Raw genomic sequence first — 14,308 nt, forward strand, 5'->3', positions numbered from 1 at the left:
CTTCCTTTCTCTATTCCCACCTTCATTTCTACTTTTAATCTAGTATCTTTCTTTTTCTAGCCTCCCCTATCCCCAAGTTTAGGAAAATAATTTCAATTTAACTTTTTTCTCTACTAAAGAACTAAGAAAAATTTTATGCAAAGAAAATTTAAGCTGTCACCCACCCTGTCCACCAAGACCTTGTCAGACTCAACAGCTGCTAATTATGTGACCAAGATGCCCATACTCAAATACTTGTCTGATGATTGGACTCTCTGCTATTCCTTTACCCCATGGTTTGCCCCATCAAGTTTGATGTGAGCTTTTCTAACCTCAGTTACAGCAACCATTATGTGCATTGAGTTTTTTGCAATAAAAAATTTTGACCCAAAATGTCTTCTCTCCCTTTCATAATTAGAATAAAAGCCTGTTTGATGTTTTATTGTATATTCAATTTTAAGTGTTGGTTCTCTTTCTTTTCATTAGATATGTGATAAAGAATGGCATTACTACGTCATCAATGTGGAGTTTCCCATAGTTACCTTGTACATGGATGGAGCAACATATGAACCCTATCTGGTGACCAACGATTGGCCCATTCATCCATCTCATATAGCCATGCAACTTACAGTCGGCGCTTGTTGGCAAGGTAACTGCGTCAAGCCCTTCTCCTTGGCCCATCTGTGTACAATCCATGAAAGGTACTGAGAGAGAGAGAAGGAAAAAAGCAAGTGATGTGAGAATTAGCCTAGAAAATTTACTACCCCTTACTAATAAAACGGGACCTATAAAAATAAGGATTAATCCAGACACTAAACTTGTGTAACAATGAAGCCCCTGGGACCAGATTTTGATTTTAGATCAACACAAGCAGTTTCATGATTGCCTCTAAATTGCTGGTGACTTTTACTGTTCTGGAACCTTCTCTGATTTCAGACTGGGGCTGTGCAGATAAAAGGCTGAATGTAGAATCCCATATTAAAATTGCTATTTGATTCTGTTGAGTGTTAATCCATAGCCAAAAATCCCCCTCTATCCCCACACAAGTCGTCCAAGCCCCCACTCCTCTGCTCTGGGAGTTTACAAATATGGAGGGCTGTGGGGGGTGGTTTGGGGAGGCCTCTGTCCAGTTCAGCTCAGCTCTGAGCCCCTTCCCCACTCACTAAGGGCAGAGGGTTCTTACTGCCTTTCCACTAGAAGCTCTCTGCTCCCTCCTCAGTTTCTTTGCTGCTGCCTCTCCTCCAATTCCCAAACTAGAAGGCTAATCTACCCTTTGCAACCAGGAAAACCAGCTCTTTTAACATACATTTAACCTTTCTGCCTTTCACTCAGTTCTGTTGGAGACTTTGTTTTTGCTCCCTTAAAAGGTAGGGTGCTAGGTGTCTGGGTGGCTCAGTTAGTTAAGCTTCTGCCCTCAGCTTAGGTCATGATCCCAGGATCCTGGGATCAAGTCCCACATCAGGTTCCCTGCTCAGCAGGGAGCCTGCTTCTCCCCCTCCCTCCACCCCTTTCCCCCAGCTTATGCTCAATCTTCCTCTCTCAAATACATAAATAAAATCTTTTAAAAAAATTTAAAAAAGTAGGGCACTTTGAAATACCAATGCAATCACAGAGGGGAAGAAAAATGCTCCCCAAATACACAGATTACTACTCCGAGATGACCCAACCTCATGGTAACCGACTCAACATCTGACATAGGTCACATGATACTAAGAAGTTCATTGGACATATCAATAGAACTTGATAAGAACTTTATCAGTATTGCAGAATTCCCCAGGAATTCAGAAAAGGGAAACTGTCATCTGGTGAGAGTTCATGAAACTAATGAGTGTAGCAAGCCACTGATCCAGAGATGGCACAGGAATCATTAGTCACTGAACACAGTCGGGCCAGAGTGCTGGCTCTCTCCTATGGCTCAGTGCCCCTGCTGGACAGCACAGCCAGCCTGTGGACATTCTGGGACATGGCCTGGATACCACCCATCCAGTGACTGCCTCATTATGAACCTCACTATGACTCCTCCTTTAGAGGCCCTCAGAGACCACACTCAGATCCCCGTCCCTCCAGCCTGCAATGGAAACCTGCCCCCACCTCTACAAGGCCAGTTATAGGCACTGTTGCCCAGTTGCATGTCTTCTGGGCGGGAAAACAGTCCCACCAAAATAAAAAGTACTTTTATAAAGAATTTAGATGACCTCCTCTTTGAATCAGTTAGCATAGGCTAAGTTGTGCTGCAGTGACAATCAAGCCCCAGTTCTCAGGTACTTAAGATAGTTCAGTCTGTATTCACTGCAGATCCTTAAGGGCTCTTCTCTTCTCCTTCAGTCTGAGACCCAAGCAGACAGAGAAGCCCTGTTGCTTCGTACTGAGAAAGAGAAAAAAGAAAACATGATGAATGGCGCATGAGCTCTTACAGCTTTCATCCACCAGTGACACTGATCATTTTCACTTTCATTTTATTGGCCTAAGCAATTCAGACGTCCACACCTAACTCCAGGAAAGAAGGAAAGTAAAAATCTACAATGTGTCTGGAAGGAAAAAAAAAAAAAAGCAAACTATTTTATGAACAATACTGATAAGCACCATGGCCTATCCGCTTAGTCACAGATATTTGACTGTCCTTCCCACATAAAAAAATACAACCACCCTTCCCTAAATGAGGCAACCCCAATCTCCCCCTGCTGTGGGCTCCAGGCTCAGTGTCCAGATTCTCTGAGTGATTCCTGCTGACTTCTCCCTCAGTCTGAGAGGCATAGATGGCCCTCTTCCTCAGGACCAGATGTGACTCCACTCCATCTGGATACCTGTACACCAATAGGAAGAAATATTTGCTCCCACCACAACCACCATCCCCTACACACACACACACACACACACACACACACACTTTAAGAGCCAGGGCTGCGAGGAGGCCCTTCACATACCTGGGTATTCGTAGTCCTGTGAGAAAGAGCCAGGAGTCCCAGCTTGTAGATAAAGAACGTCAGGCTTTCAGAGGTGAAGGAGCCGACCCGAGGTCACCCAGCCAAACCTGCCTGACCCCAAGTCTTTAGAGCCTGTGTTCTCCTCATTGTGGCTGGTTGATCATTTTGTTGATGGAACTATGTGTTTGGGAAAACACAGGAGCTGATGTGGAAAACTTCAGACACATCTGTCCACTCTGGAATCAAAAACCCACAGCCACCCGGCATTCCCCTTGCTAATCCCTGGCTGCCCACTTCCTTAAGTGACCCTCCACAGAACAAAGAAAAAGGGTTTAAGTTTTAGAGTCAGAAAATTTGGAATGTGAATCAAACCCGCATCCTGCCACATCCTAGCTGTATGGACCCAGCAGAATCTGCAGCTTCCCAGAGCAACTACTCTCTCATCTATAAAACCTCCCTTGTCCTTGTAAGGAAAAGGTGATAGTTAAACGAGGCATGTTTAGCATGTTTCACTGGAATAAATGTATCTATCCATTGGAAAACACCTGCTGGTCCCCTCCTCCATCACTTCTTTGCTCCTTGCACTTGAGCCCCCATGGCAGGCGGTATGCAGATCGGGTATGCTCTGGCTTCCGTGATTCCAGCCTCCTGTGGGTCCTTGTGTGCACAGACATTTCTTCCCTTCCTCAGGATGGACCCTCCCACATGGACCCTGCTCAGCCAGGTCCATCTGCAGGTCAGAGGGAAGGTCAGTGAGGCGGGAGAATAGCCAGTCAGAAGACGAGTATTGGAACATGACCCTTGTCGTGTAGGCGGGACCCTGATCACACTATCTTTCAGGCCATGGAGATTTGGGTCTCTTCCCCAAGAGGAAAGGTGATATACTGGCACATTTTCAGCATAGGAGACAGTCCTTAAGAAGCTTGAAACTTGAGCTTTCTAGGATAGGTGAGAGTTCAGCAGGAAAATAAGGAATCTTCACAGAAACGTGGGCACAGTCAATGTCACTGTGAGGTACAGGGACCGGGATGGGTGCAGAAGAGACTGGGAAGAGGAGTGGCAACCTGTCGTGACTGTAAGATGCCAGACGGCCTCCTGAAGGAGCTTGGGTTCGCGTCAAGATTCATCCTCCTTGGAGCCATGCTTTGTCTTGGAAGAACACGTTAGAAGCCCTTTCTGCAGGCTGCAGGACTGTGAAATCGACAGCCCACGATGCAGCCGTTACTGGGCACATTGCTAACTTTCTGAAATCCACTTACATGCATATTCTAAGCCTGCTGGGCGAGGCTCTAATTGCCTCTGGGCCTGCGATTGTGGGGAGCTTTTTAGGTGCTTCTGAGGTTGGCAAGGAAATGAGTTCCCATTTGTGAAATTTCCAATTGGGGTTTCACAATGGGGATAGAAAATAATTTGATAGCATCTGCTTGTTGGATGCTCTCGGGCCCAGGCTCCAGCTCTGTGGCTGGGCAGTCTCCGCAGTCCCAATTAGCCTGCTGTGTCCTGTTGGTGAATCTGAAAGCCAAAGTAATCGGTGGAACATCATTTTCACTGGTAGTTTTTCTAGTAATTCAGAAAAGAAAAAGAGAGACTTCATTCACACTTAAGAAATGTTGCCAGTATCGCCTCCAGCATGTATCTTAATCATAGAGAAAGGCTTTTGCAGCGAGGATGGACCTCGCATGGTAGAAGGGTCCTCTTCCCCTCTGCGGCCAATGCATACTGCCCTGCCTTCCCTTCTGTGCTCTCAGGATGGCATCACACCCTCTCAGTGCCGAGCTCTGTGTGGGCCAACTCAGAAACTGCTGCCTTTAGGGAAATTTCAGGTTCCTTGTCCCTCTCTGGGCCTTGTCAGGGGAGAAGATCATTTAAAAGACGAATTAATTTGCCCTTTTCTTTACATGTCCTATTCATCCATTTCTAACAACAAAAATCCAAGTTCTGCTGATGTATTACAAAGGTTGTATCCTCACACCTGCTTTGCCCCTGGATTTCTAAACTGGGCCCGCCTACATGGGGACTGGGAGGCAGCTGTCCCATGACCATGTCAGACCAGGACCTTAGGGAGCCCCCGGGGTTTCAGGGTGGTGCCCCAGCAGGTGGGATTCTGGGCCACCTCCCCCCTGACACCACAACTGAGACCTCTCTGTGTGTTGCATCGAAGTGGCTAACCAGGTTTCAGAAACACGACTCTTGGCATGCCGTCAAGAAGCCACCATCTTGCTCCCTCCCTCATCCTTACTACTCTTGCTAGATCTCACTGCAGGCTTCCCTACCTGTCACCCGTCCACAGCAACCACCTCATCCCTACTTCTGCTAGAGACTCTCCTCCACTCCAGACCTTAGCTTTCCTAGAGCATCCAGCTTTGCTGCTCCTGACTAGGACACTATCGTCATCTTGGACAAGACCTTTCTACCCTAGGTCCTGGTCTTGCTGAGTCCTACCCACTACTTAATAAATAAAGCCACAGGAGGGAGAGAAAAGGATGGTTCTAAAAATTAGAACTTCTTGTTAAAGGGCAGATAGAGAACTCCCACTGTGACCATTGGGAGGAGTCAAGGCAAAAAATAGGGATGGTCACAAGTGTTGATAAAAAGGCAGAAATAACCTTGCAAGTTTCAATAATCAATAGCATGTCATCTTCTGACAGAGGGGAATTGGAGCCACATGTGGTCCTGAGATCTGGTGCACGTTTCCAGGTCATCTTGTCGCCAGACACTAAAATTAGTGCAGGGACTTGGAGTACATGCCTTCACTTAATCAGCTTGGTCTAATTTAGTACAAGTTATCTTAATAAAGTCTGTGTTGAAATTATTCTACATCCCTAGGGTCGCTGCTGCTGGAAGAAAGAGGCATGTGCTAACCTAGTCTGCCTTAGAGTCAGGTGGACATTTCCCAGGGAGGACTTCAGGAAGCTCCAGTCCCACAGGATGCCCCTTCCAAAAGGAGGCCATGGTCAAGTTTGGGAAACCGCCTCATTTATCCCCATACCCGCCTGGAGGAGAATCACAGGGCTCGTTAGTTTATTAAAAGCTCTCCAGAGCCCACCAATCAAGCAGTCTGTTGGATCTTACTTAACCCTTGTTTCTCAGTCCTGTTTCACCATGGAACTCGCTCCTTTTGAGACAGTGTTCTTGGAGCACTCTGTGGGACATATCTTGTTGAAGGTGCCAGTGCAGCTCTCCATCCCCTGCTCAGCTGTAGTTTACAGAAGGCAAGGATTGTCTGCTCTCCCAGATTCTACTCTCCTCACCTTTCTCTCTACTCCAGTATGTCAGTAGAGAAGGTCAGTCGCTAATGTTCGTTGGATTATATCCCATATTTGAAGCTGTTTTGACAAAGGTATGTGGTTTGTGGTCTAACACACGGGAATGACTAACAAGGTGTCTCTTGGTATTAACCATGTCAGAAAAATCAAGAAAAGATTGTTCTAGGCCCTGTTAATTTGACATGAAGGTATATTAGTTTAAAGAAGACACAGATGAAGTCTGCTTTAAAATTCATGGCTGGAACACAGTATAACTGAATTGTAATTCTAATTTTGTATCATATTCTGAAGATAATATCAATTAGAAAATTTGACAAGGATCTTGGAGCAAAAACAGTGTTGTTTCAAGTTCTCTGAGAGAAGCACTTGGGCGGGGGGAGCCACTGAAGGGAAAGATAGAGAAAACTCACATCATGTGATCTCATGTTTGAGTCCCTTGGTTCACACTGCCCCTACAACTAGCTGCCATTCTTGAGTTCCTACACCCTGTGGAGCTAAGTGCATGCCTTCCCCTTTCATAACCCTATTGCCTGGATTAAAATGGGATCCCCACTCTGCAGATGAGAAAACTGAGAGGGGAGAGAAGTGCCTTGCTAAGGGCCACACAGATTTGGATTTGCACCCAGGTCTCTGCCACCAGACCCTGACCCTCGCTTGCACCTTCTACACCACCTCCGCTTCTAGAGACGATGGATGGCCTGGTGACATTGCATATTCAAGTACAGAAGACCAGAGGATTCTGGAATCTGGAGTCAAATCACTTGAGTGAACTCCCAGGGCATTTTTTCCCACAGACTGGACAAAGTCAAGCTAAGTCCTAAAGGTAACTAAGACCCATCATGGTCCAATATAGGGAGGGTTGAGTTTGGAGCTAGAAGAAGAGGATTCCAGACCTCCCCTATGGCTCTGGTCCTTTGAAAAATGCCTTGCCTTTCTAGTCCTCAGTTCTCCATCTGGAGGATGAAGAGGGAATCTCCTGGGTGATATATGAGGACCCTTTGCAACTCCATGAATTCACGTCCCTGACCCCACAGAGATGATTTTTGGGGTCACGCCTTGGAACATGCCACGTAGGAGACATCTGCTGGAAAGACTGGAGAGATAGACATGGAAGGGGTTGAGAAAGCCTACTATGAATGGTTATGGTCAGCTGTAAGGGCAGATGGTATGCCTCCACAAGTCCCCTGTAGCCTACAGCTGCAGCCCTGGGGCCGTGCAGACAGTTCTGAAGCTCTAGCCCTGGGGATCTGTTACACACTTCACTTAGCCTTCACGTTCGATGGGTGTCTCCATCACCAAAATGAGGAAATGAGGGAAAACAAGATTTCAGACTGTCTCACCATTTGCATTGCTCAAACTGGATACCCAACCATCCATGAAATTGTGTTCATTGACGGGCATCCCCATCAACAAGCCAGACACCGAGCAGCATTCAACGCCAGCAAGAGGAAATGCGGCACCCACTCGGGAATGACAGTGGGAAGGGAAGGAGCAACAGCATCCCACACACACTTCCTGGAGCAGGGAGACAGCACCCTCACACCATGCAGGTCTTCTACTTAGATTTAGAGGGAAGTAGTTCAAAAGCTACTGAGGTGGGTGGGCCCCACCTCTCAGTTGAAGGAAAGTTTCAGGGGAGTTCAGTCCCAGTACAAATTCTAGCTCAGAGCAATTGCTGCCAAAGCCCTTCTGTGTCCACAGAACCCAGTGTAACTGGATATTCTTCCCCAGGGTTGTGTCAGTCCCAACCTGTCCCCATCTTCATGAAGCATCCCAATTATGACATCCTTTGAGGAATCCTCTTCGAACCCTCCCGGCCCCATCTGTCGGACAGCGTGCAGGTCAAAGCCTTGTAAGTGAGCCAGACCTGGGTCTGAATCTGGGCTTCGCTAATTCCTGGCTGTGTAGCTGTGGGCAAGTTATCAAACTCTGAAAACATCATCTGGAAAAGGAGTTAGGAGTCTAGCACATAGGAATCTGAATTCACAAAGAAAAATTGTGTTTTCCACACCCATCTTAGTTTCACTTTGAACCCTTCTTCTGTCTGAGCGGGGGAGATTTGACCTTGGCAAATTGGAAATTGTTCCATTTCCCTGGTGCCAGCTGATTTCAGGGCTGTTTATGTGGGACTAGGGTGTTGGGGGGCATCCAGGCACCGTCCTGTGCCGAGGTCCATGGAAACGGCGCTCAACTCTTTGGTCCTGTCACTAAGGGATTTATGGGGCCGGAAACTCTCTCAGTATTTCCTTGTCTTACTTAGAGACACAAAAATATGTTCCTGCTTCTCATGCTTTCTCTGTAAGACCATCTGCAGGCCATCCGCCTATCTGTCCAGATGTGACAGGCCAGCATCCCCTCCAGCATCGTGCTCCACAGCCAAGGCTCAGACCAGGTGACTGGCTTCAGGGGCTCACTCTGCACCTCTATGTCCTTACCCCCTCCACTACCTCCCTGCCAGCCCCCCAACTAGAGGGTAACATTTTCCTGTCTGCGGGAAGCCAGAGTTTCTTCTTCTACTCTTCCCCAAATGTGGATCCATACCGAGATTTCCCCACCCTCCTAGGGTTCCAGATATGTGTCTAAAGGCAGGATAAGATGGGAGAAATCCTCAGGAAAAATCAAAACAATAGAGGCTAAGGTCTCAAACATACTATCCTGCCACTGAAGTATTAAATAAAATTGCATGTGAAAGAGTTTACCATGTTTTAAGGGCCTCAGAGATAATGGCTATTATTTTTCTGCTCTGATCTGTTGGACACCTCATCTGTACCATTTGTTTGGAATCAGTCATGCCCTGCCTTAGATCATCTATTGCACTGGTAATTTACTCTTATATTTTTATTTTCCCAGAGTCTGTACTTTATTCTCCCAACTATATATAAGTTCCTAGAGAGCATGGTCTACATCTTATAATAGCTGAATCTAACAGAAGGCTGGGCTTTCAGCAAACACTCTAGAAACATGTGCAGTTCTAGCCTTGGAAACCCAAAATCACATTCGTAAACATGTAGAGAAAGTTCTTTGTGTAAGAAATCAGGATATGTTTTTTTTTTTTCTTGAAATAATTCATGAGGAGCATATTTGTGTCTAAAGGTTAACAGAGTATCCATGTGGTTTATGAAGACACCCCAGATATTAAAAAGAAAGAGATTTTCAATGTATCTATTATTTTTTAAATCCTGCATCCCAGCCACCCCTGAGTGCAAATATATTTCAAATTTTATGCTGGCCTCCTATTGCAAAGTGCTAATTGAATCAATTTCCTGGAGCTGCACCATTAATACATAGAGTACATCACAGAGCTGGGATCCTTGAATCAAAAGTACAGAACATGAATGTCTTGCGGAGAGAAAACGGTGTGTAGGAAAATGTCTTAGCATCCGAGAGAGTCATGAAGTTTGGTCTTTGGTCTTTAAACATGGAGTTGCAGAGTGTGCCCTTGAGATGGCTAGAGGACAAACCACAGAGGGCTTCTGGTCATTCTCACCCTGGCCCAGGCCGGCCAGTACTCCTGGATGCCCCAGGTGGCCCCGCATGCCCGAGGGGCCCACACATCACCACTTCTTACTTATGTGGCCTCGGGCCACTTACCTCTCTCTCAGGCTGAGTTTACTCCATTCTAACTACAGAAAAAGTACCTCCATCCCAAGAGTTAGGTAAGGTTCAGTAAGATGATGTCTGTGGAGGACTTGGCACCGTGTTGGAGACGTAGCGCATACCCAGTAAATGGTAGTTTCTACATCTGCTGCTCTAAGGGGACACGTGGTGGACAAAGCAGGGAAACAATGGCCCATTGAATGTCCTGGAGAGTGGCAGCTCCACCATGCACACCCACATTCATACCCTTCTTTCTATAGGTCAGTGGAAGTGCCCGTTTGCTGGGGCAGGAACAGGCTAATGGCACTGAGGGGTACTTTACCTATGGGGTCTTTGAGGACCTGGACTAGAAGGCCTGAGATGGGTTCCCCCTCACTCTCAGGTCATTGCCACATCAGGGCACTTCTCAAAGGCAAATCTGTTTGGAGTTCCCTGTGGACCAAGTACTTTGATAGAATCTTCTTTCATTTTCAAAGTGCTGATGTTTTTGGTGGCAGAGAACAACAGTGTGAGTCAAAATGGCTTAAACCATGATGGTGGGTGATTGACTCCTTCGGCTGAGGATGTGCTGTGGTAGCGCAGTGAGGAGGTCCTCCTCTGCTAGGACTCTCCCGGCCCTGCCCTCCTTCATGCATCACCTTGGTTGGCCCTGGTCTGCCTACAAGATGGCTGCCGCAGCTCCAAGCCTTCCTTCTTCACATAATCCCATCCAGGGAAGAGAGCAAGAGTGGGTTCCAGAAAGTTTCTGGAGAGAAAATGGAGGCTCTTTTCCCAAAGGCTGCTGGTTAATTTCTTCTCTCATCTCATTGGCCTAAACTTGGTCTCATGATCACTCCTGGGCCAACCTCTGTGGCTTAGTGGACGCAGGTAATGATTGGCTTCATCTGAAGTCGACACCTGACTCAGTCACTGGAGTGAGGGCAACAGGAAAACCTGGTTAGCTGTGACTAAGTAGAATCTATCCCTGGAATTCAAGTCAACTCCTGCCAACCTCTGGGCTGCTGCTACAAGAGGGCCGAGGTGAGATGGATGTTGGAGAGACTCCACAATGTCCACTGCTCTGCTGGCATTAATTCACCATCCCTTTCAGTCTGGGAAACAGTTACGAAAGGTCTGCTCTGTGCTGGGCAGGGTGCAGCATACTCGGACAACACAGAGGCCCTGTGCTGTTGAGAGGAATAAATGAGCCAACTTATGCAAAGTGCCCAGTGCCTCCCTCTGCCCTTAATACCTGCTCAGTATCATCTTCATTAAATTGAGTAATGCAGGGCGCCTGGGTGGCTCAGTTGGTCGAGCAGCTGCTTTTGGCTCAGATCATGATCCTGGACTTCCAGGATCGAGTCCCGCATCGGGCTTCCAGCTCCATGGGGAGTCTGCTTCTCCCTCTGACCTTCTCCTCTCTCATGTTCTCTCTCACTCATTCTCTCTCAACTAAATAAATAAAATCTTAAAAAAAAAAAAATTGAGTAATGCATGAGTGGTCCCTGCCATCCAGGAGAGAGACTTAAAACAACTACATTCTAGCAGCATGGGAAGGGTAGCAGGAGTAAGCCAGAGGGTGGCATAGAGAGAGATCATACCGGAATGTGCAAAAGATCCAACCCAAGAAACTTATAGCCAGGGATTCCTAAACTTGACTTTACATTTGATGTGCCTGAGGAGTTTCTGGAACTCCCCACACCAATTAAGTCACAATCTCTCTGGGTGGGACCCCACACCAGAATCAGTTTGTCTTTTTAAAGATTCCCCAGGTGATGAAAGTGTGCAGCCAACGTTGCCAACCACAGTCATAGGCTATTGAGGACATAAAGCCCACACATGTAAACCATTAGCAACACCGGGTTCTGAGGATATGTTCAAATGAAGTCCGTGCTGCCAGGCTCAGGACAAGGAGAGGACACGGCGGGGAGGGGGCTCCCGACGGGGAGGGGGCTCCAGACATGGAGAGGGCTAGTAGACAGGGTGGCTCTTGAAAGGTTTCTGTGAGCAAGCAGGGCACAGAAGGCTGACAGGGACCTTGAAAGACCGCAGGATTTACCTAATGTAAGCAGTTTGGAGGTGGTATTTTAGTGTGAGGAGGAACAGGTGAGAGAAAAGTTATGTGTGCCAACAGAGAAGGTGTAGCAGTGTGGACTCAATCACAGGAGAAAACCACACTGCACTTTCAACAGATCAGTATAGAGAATTATTAACTACAGTAGGGAATTTGAATAACAAAAGACTACTAGCTACTAAGAAGTTGAACTGTCAAGCATATAGGAATGCTGGTATTAGGAGCCCCTTCTAGCCCAGGGCTGCGGTAGAGGGACCCGGGGCGAGCCTTCCACCCCTTCCGGCTGAGGTCCAGGCTCTGCTGGCACGGAGTGGCTAGTGGAAGGGCAGACAAGTCACTGTGGTGTCACTCTAGTAGAAACAGTCAGAAATGTGCCCTCCAGGGTGGTGTCTCACAGGAGCACGCTTCGCTAGGGATGCATTGCAGGAGTCAGGTCCTGGGGAGGCTGCAGGAGTCCTCTGAGGGGACAGGGGAACTGGGAGCCAAAACCCAGAATTGTCCCCCACAAGCAAGCAGAGGCTCAGAGGTTACAAAACCTTTCCAGGGAATTAGCAAAGCTTGGGTTCAACCCACATCCACGTTTCTCATATGTCCCACTACCTCTCTGAACGGAAATGCAAGATCAAGGCTAGTCTGTCTGTGCAGGCTGCCCGGAGACAGAAGGGGCCTGTGCTCCACGAAAGCTGTGGGGAAGGCCTCCTGGAAGAGGTAAGGATTCAAATGGACCCGAGGGGCGGCTTTTGCTTTAGAGACCTTGAGAAAACCAAGGAGAAAATGGGAGGAGGGGCCTTGACCTGAGCGACGTGGAACGGTTTCCTGTGCTGAAGGGCAGGATTGAGCTCAGACAGGACTCGGCTCAGCCCCTAGAGAGAAGGTGGAAAACAAGTAGGTGATGAGGACATAGAGATAGAACAGAATCAAGGAAGTCCTCCTATGCCAAAGAACTTGAATTTAAGCAGGGACAAAATCAATTCATTGCAAGAGAGCCAGAGCCCAGGGATGTGGGTCTCTAGGATTCCTCGACTGCCTGCCAACCTCTCTGTGGAATTTAGGGAAAGCAAATGCCAGTTTTGGGGTCAGACAGACCGGGAATAGAGAGCCAGCTCTCGGGTTCAGCTGTGTGTGCTGTGCCAAGTCCCTCAACCTTTCTGAGTCTCAAGGTTCTTGGGCTGTGAATGGGAAACACAGATCCCTTCATTGCAGACTTGCTCAGTTGAAGTCCCTATCAGACAGTCAGGCACACAGCAGGCCTCCTGTTTTTACTCTCTAGGATCCTTTCTCTATCCTAACACCGTGCATGCCTCTGAAGCCAGCTGTTTCCAATCAGGAATTCCAGGATTTCTAAATCAGTGCAGCTGGGGAGCTCCGACATCTTGGTGCAGATAATATCCTCTTGTTGAGTCTGGCCACTGAGCTTCCCGCTCTGCAGGAAAAGCTCAGGCTGAGGGGACACAGTCACCGTGTCCTTGGTCTTCCAGCCAGATCGTGCCATGAAGTGGTGTTCTGGATCTAGTCTCCACAGGGCTAATGACCCTGCTGCTTTCCCTTTCAGGAGGAGAAGTCACCAAACCTCGCTTTGCTCAATTCTTTCACGGAAGCCTGGCCAGTCTCACTATCCGCCCTGGCAAAATGGAGAGTCAGAAGGTGATCTCCTGCCTGCAGGCCTGCAAGGAAGGACTGGATATTAATTCCCTGGAAAGCCTCGGCCAAGGAATAAAGGTAAGGAACGAGCCAGCATCACCACCAATAAGAAATAAGCAGAGGAGGCCTATGGCCCATGCCCTCGGGAAGTGGAACCGCCCCCCCCCCCCCCCCCCGCCAGGTTGAGTTGCCTGGAGGTGGTGTGGCAGCAAAGGTGCTGGCGCAGTGGGGAGACTTGTGACTGTAACTTCCCTGGGGGACTTGCACTGTGTCCTGAAATTCCTAGATGGAGCCCTTGTATATCATCAGTTCTCTACCCAAGGGCAGGCATGTGTTCACCAGCTACCAGAAGGGAACGGTTCTGTTTCAGTGGTTCCTGGGTTGGTGGATTGCTTTGTCTATTTGCCAAATGAACAGAAGCATCATGCCAGAATGCCCTTTGGAAATATTTTAAAATAGAATGAAGAGTTTGGCCATGTTAAATATAAGTTAGGAAGGAAGGTCACCTGTGGGTGGGGTGGGGCTGGAATTAGAAGATTCGGAGGTTGCAGGGCCTCAGGTTATGAAATTGAAGCACAGATTGGGCTTCCAGCAGTCTCTGTCAAAGGGAATGTGAGTGGATTCAGGCAAAATAAAAACATTCACGTGATCCAATAGCATGGAAACTGCATTTGGAAAAAAGCGCTTCCTGAGGGGGCAGGACACACAGAGCTAAATGTCCCCCATGAGTGTCCTCCTGCCTCCCCACCCCACAGACAGCAATAGTTCTGGCCTCACCTGGACCTTAGGAGCTCCTGCTAGCAGGGAGCCTCTGGGAACCGGAGCAAAGAGCTGGGTCAACATCGCCG

General features: G+C 47.9%; 1 protein-coding gene across 1 annotated transcript in view; it reads left to right on the forward strand.

The window, feature by feature from the left end:
- CLSTN2 (calsyntenin 2) overlaps positions 1-14,308 on the forward strand; it is a 623,667-nt gene that overhangs the window by 583,157 nt on the left and 26,202 nt on the right. The window contains exons 9-10 of the mRNA XM_059162790.1: positions 466-628; positions 13,372-13,538. Coding sequence (XP_059018773.1) covers positions 466-628; positions 13,372-13,538 — 330 coding nt within the window. The remainder of the gene's footprint in view (positions 1-465; positions 629-13,371; positions 13,539-14,308) is intronic.

The sequence above is a fragment of the Mustela lutreola genome, chromosome 2 (genome assembly GCF_030435805.1).
Source record: "Mustela lutreola isolate mMusLut2 chromosome 2, mMusLut2.pri, whole genome shotgun sequence".
Classification (NCBI taxonomy): Eukaryota; Metazoa; Chordata; class Mammalia; order Carnivora; family Mustelidae; genus Mustela; species Mustela lutreola.